This window comes from Vidua macroura, chromosome 17, assembly GCF_024509145.1.
Source record: "Vidua macroura isolate BioBank_ID:100142 chromosome 17, ASM2450914v1, whole genome shotgun sequence".
NCBI classification, from domain to species: Eukaryota; Metazoa; Chordata; class Aves; order Passeriformes; family Viduidae; genus Vidua; species Vidua macroura.
The window spans coordinates 3,132,448-3,140,374 of record NC_071587.1 but is presented as its reverse complement, the minus strand read 5'-3'; the positions used below and the strand labels follow the sequence as shown (position 1 = coordinate 3,140,374).

The 7,927-nt window shown below is 49.0% G+C and overlaps 1 protein-coding gene across 1 annotated transcript; it reads left to right on the top strand.

Annotated features, from left to right (window-relative positions):
• Positions 1-48: 48 nt before the first annotated feature.
• Positions 49-6,180, top strand: EIF6 (eukaryotic translation initiation factor 6). Its single transcript, XM_053993148.1, has 6 exons — positions 49-422; positions 499-584; positions 1,338-1,513; positions 2,731-2,907; positions 3,470-3,651; positions 4,772-6,180. Exons 1-6 carry the CDS (start codon positions 316-318, stop codon positions 4,779-4,781), a joined length of 738 nt encoding a protein of 245 aa, XP_053849123.1. The 5' UTR covers positions 49-315; the 3' UTR covers positions 4,782-6,180.
• Positions 6,181-7,927: the final 1,747 nt, after the last annotated feature.

Here is a 7,927-nt window from a genome sequence, read left to right as displayed (position 1 = left end):
CCGCTGTCCCCAGCAAGGGCGGCCGGCGCCGCTCTGCCCCGCCGGAAGCGGAAGCGGCGGCGCCTCGTGGTTCCGGCGGAGCCACTGCGGCCTGTTCCTGTTCCCGTTCTCATTCCCGTCCTCCTTCCCGGCCCCGACCCCGCCCCGTTCCCGTTCTCGGCCCAATCTTGGTCCCGTTCCGGCTTCCTTCTCGGAAGCAGCTCCGTTCCCATTCCCGTTCTCGGTCCCCTTCTTAGTCCCGTTCCCGGCTCCGTTTCCGTTCCCATTTCCAGCCCCTTTCCCATTCCCGGCCCCGCTCGCATTCCCGTTCCTGCTATGGCGGTCCGCGCCAGCTTCGAGAACAACAACGAGCTGGGCTGTTTCGCCAAGCTCACCAACGCCTATTGCCTCGTGGCCATCGGCGGCTCCGAGAACTTCTACAGGTGAGGGGGGCCCGGCCCGGCCCGGCCCGGCCCGGCCCGGCCCGCGGGGCCCTGACGCGGCGCTTTCTCCTTGCAGCGTGTTCGAGGGGGAGCTCTTCGGGACCATCCCGGTGGTTCACGCCTCCATCGCCGGCTGCCGCATCATCGGCAGGATGTGTGTGGGTACGTGAGCCGGAGGGAGCCTCGGGGCGGACGGGGAAGGGTCGCGGCTCGGTCGGAGCCGCACCGGGGGCTGAGCCGTGCCGGGGAGCCCGCGGGGCCGCGCCCCTCGCGCTCGAGGGTTGTTTTAATGCCTCGAGTGTGTGAGGAGGAGGAAGGATGAGCTCAAAGGCCTTTTCCAACCCGGCTGATTCTGTGAAGGCCGTAGGGACACAGAGACTCGCCCCGGAGCGGGGGTGGGGGGAGTGTCGGCTCTCGGGGCCAGGGAAGCTCGGCTGCTCCTCGGTGCCCAGGGAGGGAGAGGCATTGCCGAATGTGAAAGTCAGGGAAAAGCCTTTCGCCTGTCTCTGCCTGGTGAGACACTGTTAGGTCAGACCAGCTTCTTGCTTATTTGTTTCTTTAACCGTTCAGTTGTGCTGCCACAGTCACACAAACAGTAGCACCGGGCCTTTTGTAGGGCAAATGGCATCTGCACCGAGAGTTCCTTGTTAAGTGTCTCACTGAGAGCCTCGAGCCTCCTTTAGTCCTGTTGGAAGAGAGAAGGGGTAAAGACAGTGCCCATACTGAGGGCATACTGATAGTGCCCATCTTTTCCTGAGGTGCTGATTATTTTTACATCTCCTGGGCTGAATTCTGGGCTTGGAAGAAATGCACAGAGCAAGAGCAGCTCAAGCCATGTGTGAAGAGCAGGGAAGTGCTAACACACCCTGTGGAAACGTTATTTTCATTCGGTTCTATTTCCTTTTGCCATTTTAGGGAACAGACACGGGCTGCTGGTCCCCAGCAGCACGACAGACCAAGAGCTGCAGCACATCCGTAACAGCCTCCCGGATTCCGTGCGGATCCAGCGCGTGGAGGAGCGGCTGTCGGCCCTGGGCAACGTCACCACCTGCAATGACTACGTGGCTCTGGTCCACCCGGATCTGGACAGGGTACAGGGCTCGGGGACGCTTCCACATTCAGAGTGGGGCTGGGAAATGCTGCCCAGGCTGAGGCTGCAGCGGTGGTGAATGGGCTTTGGAGAAGGGAAGGAGTGGGGGGTCCTGTGTATCATGGGAACAGCTCCCCACTGACAGAGGGCAGGGCTAGATGGGATATTGGAAAGAAATTCTTCCCTGACAGGGTGGTGAGGCCCTGGCACAGGGAAGCTCCAAGCCCCATCCCTGGAAGTGTCCAAGGCCAGGTTGAACAGGGCTTGGAGCAATCTGGTCTGGTGGAAGGTGTCCCTGCCTGTGGCAGGGGGTGGAATGAGATGAGTTTTAAGGTCCCTCCAACCCAAAGCATTCTGTGAATCAGTGATCATTGGGTGCAGTTTGCTTCGGGTGCATAAAATTGGGTGAATTAAGAGTGTGCAGGGGTCTAATAAAGAGCATAAGGAGGAGTGCAGTGAGGAGCACAGGAGGAGTTACAAGCTACATCTGAGCAAGCCAGAGCCTGTTATAGCTGAAAGAGACCATGGGTGTGCATCATTACAGGGGCCTGAAAGAAAAATAGAATGTTCTTGTATGAGAGTTTAAAGTAAGGGCAGAAGAGACAGCGTCACTCCTATTTTATCTCTGAGAACAGGTACCTTAACAGCATTGAGAGAGATGTGTTGTGTGGCTGCAGGTCCTGACAGTGTTTGCTTCCAGCTTGTGCTAAAGGTGATGAAGGAATGAGACTTGGTGGCAGGAGTGCAAAGGGAAGAATAAGGGAATGGGAGAAGGCTTTGCACTATATGTTTTAAAAAAGTGTAAAAAGTAAAGGAAGATGGCCAGAGAGAGAGAGAAATCAAAATAATTCACAGTGAAATCTGGAGAGGAAGGCTGTTGTTATGAGAAGGCAGAGTTATGAGGAGCATAAGACCATTTTGTCCCAGTGGTTTGGGAGGGAAGAGGACTGGCTTGCTGAGAATTGATACAAGCGATGCACTGCCAACAGAGAGGGGGGATTTGGGCATTTCTCAGCAGAGGCATGTGTCACATGTTTACAGTGACACAGGAAGCTGGGAACATGTAGAGTGTGGAGCTTGGCTCTGTGTTATCGTGGCTGGGTTGCAATGGGCTGTGCAGTATGGGAGGCTCCCAGCTGAGGGCTGTGTGCAGGAATAGCTTGACTTCCCACTCCACAATACTTTTTGGGTGAAGGCTTTATCCTCCTTCATTTGCAGGAGACAGAAGAGATCCTGGCAGATGTGCTGAAGGTGGAGGTGTTCAGACAAACAGTAGCAGACCAGGTGCTGGTTGGAAGTTACTGTGTTTTTAGTAACCAAGGAGGAATTGTGCACCCCAAAACTTCAATCGATGACCAGGATGAGCTGTCTTCTTTGCTGCAGGTCCCACTCGTGGTAAGGCATTTGTGGAGTGTTTGCTCCTCCCATTCCCTCCCTACTCAAGGGCAATGTTTCTCCAGCTCAGGGGCTCCCAGATAATGTTTTTCTGTGAAGTGATTTTGACTGGGAGGTGAGGAGAAGACTTGAACCAAGTCTTCCAGACAGTTTCCTGTCTTTCCTGAGTCTGAATAAGCTGCTCAGTGCTTTTAGCTGTCTTCTGAAATGTTGTTCTGCTTGGATTGTGCACATTGTGCAGATACAGAATGTGAGGCTGTTTGTGGTTTGGCTGAAGCCAGTGTTTAAAAAGATTAAGTAAGAAACTCCTGTGCCTGCTCAGTTGGATGTGTGAATGCTGTTATTCTTCCTGCTTATTGGATTCTCTGTCACTGAATGCCACACCACTTTCTCACCAGGGAGTAAAGGCTGTTCATTAATCATTTTATCTGACACCTTCAGAACTTTGCTGGTGGCAGAGTTGCTCTCTTCAGCAGTGTGAGCTGAGCCCCTGAGCAAAGAGCTGTGCCAGGGCAGCGTGAGGAGCTGTGCCAGCTCCTGCTCACGCTGCTGTGTCCGGCAGGCGGGGACGGTGAACCGCGGCAGCGAGGTGATCGCGGCGGGGATGGTGGTCAACGACTGGTGCGCCTTCTGCGGGCTGGACACCACCAGCACCGAGCTCTCCGTCATCGAGAGCATCTTCAGGCTCAACGAGGCTCAGCCGAGCACCATCGCCACCAACATGAGGGACTCCCTGATTGACAGGTAGGGAGGATCCACCTCCAGGCAGAATCGTGCTCACAACGGGCAAGACTTTATTATAAAAGCAGCTGGTTTCACCGTTGATCTATCTGCTTTAATTATAGTTTTTTTTTCACTTCTTCTCTTTTGTTGGTTACTGGCAGCAATTACTCACTGGGTTATAGAATATGCTGTTGTAATGAGAATCCTTTTTGTGAGAACATCTGTTTCAGCGTCAGATTTTCTTTCCTAACTGTTCAGTGCTCAGCTATGGCATGAATGGGTTTTTTTGAAACAAATCTTATTTTAAAAGTTGAAATAGCAGTGACTTTGCTTGTCATCTTGGCTTTTGATCACTGTAGTTATTCAACTGTTATTTCAAATGCCTGCTGTAACCATTTCTGGAGCCAAAAAGACTGTGGAACTTGTCAGGTGCTGCTGCCGTAAACCTCTTACATTTAAAACTGCTAACCTGAAATCTTTTTAAGCCTTTTTGTTAAAGGCTTTGTCCGAGTTACTTTTTAATGTGATGCAGGTGTTCTGTCTGGAGTGATAATGATATGGGGCCTTCCCCATTCATTAATGTGTGTAAATGTTTTTCATAAGCAAATGTTTTTACATTTAAGCATAAGCATAGATGAATGTCCTGTGGGAACTGATTTTGGGCCTTGAGTTACAACCCTGAGCACCACTGATGTGGTGCTGAAAGTGTGTTCCTGAACTTCCTGAGCATTGTAACTTGGTTGCTGAGTTCTCAGCCACAATCAGGGAATTGTTTATGGCATAAGGAGTTCCTTCAGTGGAAAATGCTTTAAATTATTCTTTGCCCTGTTACAGTTTGGGTACAAAGTCTTGATGTCTCTGAGCATATCAGAGCTGTAATTAAACCTGCTCTGAGCTGTAGATCATTACCTGGGCCAGGCTGAATGTGCATTTTGCCTTTGCCAGCCTGAGAGGTTTGATCCTGTGGCTGGCTGTTAGCAGCCACAATGTCTTGCTTCCTTCTTTTCATAGGTCCTTTCCTAGGAAGGGAAATTTCTTCTGGGCCTTTGTAGTGGGAAAGTGAGAGCTGACTGAAGCTGGTATTTTGAAATGCCTTCTGCATTCTGGCACAACTAAACCTTCTTTCTGTTTTGTCTTTTAGCCTGACATGAGCAGTGTTGGTTCCTACTTCCCAGAAAGCTCCTAAGGAGTGAAGTGTTGAGCTGCACTTTGGATCACAGACATCCAGACCTTCTGATGATGTTTCTGCAGGCCTGGCCCAAAGGAGAGGCTACAAAACCAAATTTTTATCATCTTTTGTAAACTGTTACCACAAAAACTGACAAATAACATGCATAAGATACAAATAAGGAATGCTCTCTATCCCTTTGCTCAGTTCTTCAGCTCTGCTTTCTGGTTCTGTGATGCCAACTGAGTCTCTCAAATTACCCCACAATATTTACTCTTGTGGCTCTTGGATGTCAATCAGTAGAGATTATTTTGCCTTAAGTCTTGCACCAGTGTCCTGCTGCACAGTAGTTTGTTTTGGCACTACATGTGCTGCCCTCTCTTTCCACACTCCTGCTTGAGTGTTGTTTCTGCTCTAGGTACATGTAAGACCCCTTTGTTTGTCCAGCACCAAAAATACAGTAGTTTACTTGCCACAAAATAATTCAAAAATCATCACCTGCTCTTTTGCCCTGATTTGCAGCTGTTTCCATGGGATGGTGATTCTGAAGCGATCAGCTTGGATAAAAACTGGAGCTTTTCAGTGTCAGTCCAAGGGCTTTTAACAATAACAGTGTAGGAGTCCTTGGACCAGTGTTTGACCTGGTATCACCTGTGCTGCTGCTGAGGCACCTGCAGGGGAGGGCTCAAAAGGCACACTTGCCAGTGGGCTTAATTTGTCCTGCAGGAGTTCATCTCCTACAATGAGAAACTCTTAGAAATCAGCAAATCCCAATAGATTTGAACCACCTTATCTGGAGTTACCTTGGAGACAAAGGTTAAATAGCACGGTTCTATGCAGTCAGTCAGTCAAAAGCTATAGATTTGGGAGCTTCCTCATGAAGAGCTCTGCCTGTGCCAGATGAAAGCAGCTGTAGGTGCTACTTTCAGGCAGAAGATAGTAATTTCTTTCTACACAGCTGTTGCTCAGTGATATCTCAGTTGCTTTCCTGCTTGCCCATTATTGTTTTTTTTTCACTTCTTCTCCCCTTTTGTTGGTTACTGGCAGCAATTACTCATTGGGTTATGGAATATTCTGGTGTACTGAAGGCATAGAAGTGCCTCCATTTCCCCTCCTGAGGGTAAGAGGAAGCTCTCACTTGTCCCCACACAGTTACCTTGCTCTCAGCTGAGTTCTCTTGGGGAATGATGACCTGTGGGCTGTATGGGCAGAGCTCTTTTCAGCCCAGGTGCTTTGGGCTTTGTAGAAAATTGAGTAAATTTCCATTTTTGTTTTACTGTCTGGATGTTCAGGGAATGCTTTGTAAGATTTGGCTGTTAAAAGGTTACTCCTTCAAAATAAAGATTGCCATGATCATCTGTGATCAGGTATCAAACCTTTAATATGCACCACCTGTCTTGGCCCTGATTCCAGGTCTCCTCTCAGCCTGTCTCATTATTTAGAGTGAGAAGCTGCCTCCCCTTGGCTACCTCACAGGGCTCAGCTCTTAGGTGGAACAAATGTGATGCCTGTTTTAAATGTGGGTCTGTGGGTATCCTGAGCTAGTGAGATGGACCTGTGTACAAGGAAAACAAACTATAATAAAGAATGAATTTAGAAACATGGATCATGAGAGAGGATAAACGTGATGGTGTTTAAATAGCAAGTTGAGTTGCAGAAGACCTGTGCAGCTCTTTAAAAAGTCCACAGGGATAGGGAGAAGGTCTCTTGTACTGTTGTATTTTCAAAAGGCATTCGGCAGGATTTTGTGCCAAAGACATTTGGGGGCCTTGGATGAGTGATTCCATGGAATGAGGGAAGCCCTCTTGTCTGGTTTAGGAAAGTCAGTGGATTAGGGCAGGGAATTTCTGCCATACTGACTGACTCGTAAGGATGAGGACTGGATAGAAAGGGAAACTCGGTGCAGCTGAGTGTGAAGTGAAGCACATTGTGGTTAAGAATCCAAATTTCACCCAGTAGTGGTGAACTCTGAGCAGTGCAAGGGCACATTCCCGACTGAAGGTCTATATTGGAACAGATGTGCTCTGGCTTCAGTAATGGTCAAGAAAGCAATCAGTGTCTGGAGCTAATTAGGAAAACAAAGCCCAAACAGCCCAAAGCAGCATTAGCTGGAAATCCATGATGTTCTTTATCCTGAACTCTACATATAGATGAGATGCAAGTGTTGCACAGTGGTTGCCAAGTTTTTCTGCAAATAGATGTTTTGGGGTAATGCTCATCTCCATTAAATTTTGGGTCTCAAAGTCCAAACGAGGCTGGGGAAAGGAGGGGTGAAATTCTCATGCTGCTGCCTATTGCTTGCCCTGAAATCTGCCCTGCAGTGCCAGAGCTGGCAGGAGCAGGATGCTGAGGAGGAGGCTGAGTGCAGCACTGTGTCACAGCAAGGGTGAAATGAGAGCCCAGGTGAAGGGTTCCAGAATGGCAGGATGCCAGGTATGACAGCCTGGGACACAAGCACAGTGCAGCCCCTGACTGCTCCTTTTCCATGTGCTTTCATCTCCAAGGCAGCACAGCATGTGTGCTGCTGATGGCAAGAGGTGTTAGGAATAGTCAATAAAATCAAATTGTATGTTCCCAGAGCTGGGTTCCTACGGGTTCTTAGGATTCTTAAATTGCTGAGCTACAAAGGTGTGGGTTACATAGCATGACTAAAGCCACCTGGCACCTTTGCCATCAGGCAGTCGAAGGCAACATGTGACTTCAGGTGCTGGGAAGGGTTGCAGGAATGATCAGAGGAACTAAAGGAGTGCTGGACAAATACGTGATACTATGAGAAGGGCTGGAATCTAGCCCTGGGGTGAATGTGACAGGAGGAAGAAATGAAAGTCTCATAACTCTGGGTTCAGTGGGAAGGTCTTGGGGTATGTAGCTGTGTGTGCTTTAATGGCCAAAAACTTGTCAGGATCCTTTACAGAGGTTTCTAAACCTCTGAGTCCTCACAATATGAGTGGAGATCTTGAGGTTTAATGACTCATTATAAGTTAGGAATAATTAATCTATCTTAGTGGAGGACCAGCTTTTGTGAATGTAGTGATCATGTATCCCAGCAAATGTCTACATTTCCTGTAACAGTGAGCCTGAATGGTGATGAACTTATTCAAAGTTGTCAAAAACTGGAAAAAAATAGAA

Coding starts and splice junctions, on each gene's coding strand:
- EIF6 (XM_053993148.1), top strand. CDS start 316: ATGGCGGTCCGCGCCAGCTTCGAGAACAACAACGAGCTGGGCTGTTTC. Junction 1,514..2,730: donor TCCACCCGGATCTGGACAGG/GTACAGGGCTCG, acceptor CTTCATTTGCAG/GAGACAGAAGAGATCCTGGC. Junction 2,908..3,469: donor TGCTGCAGGTCCCACTCGTG/GTAAGGCATTTG, acceptor TGTGTCCGGCAG/GCGGGGACGGTGAACCGCGG.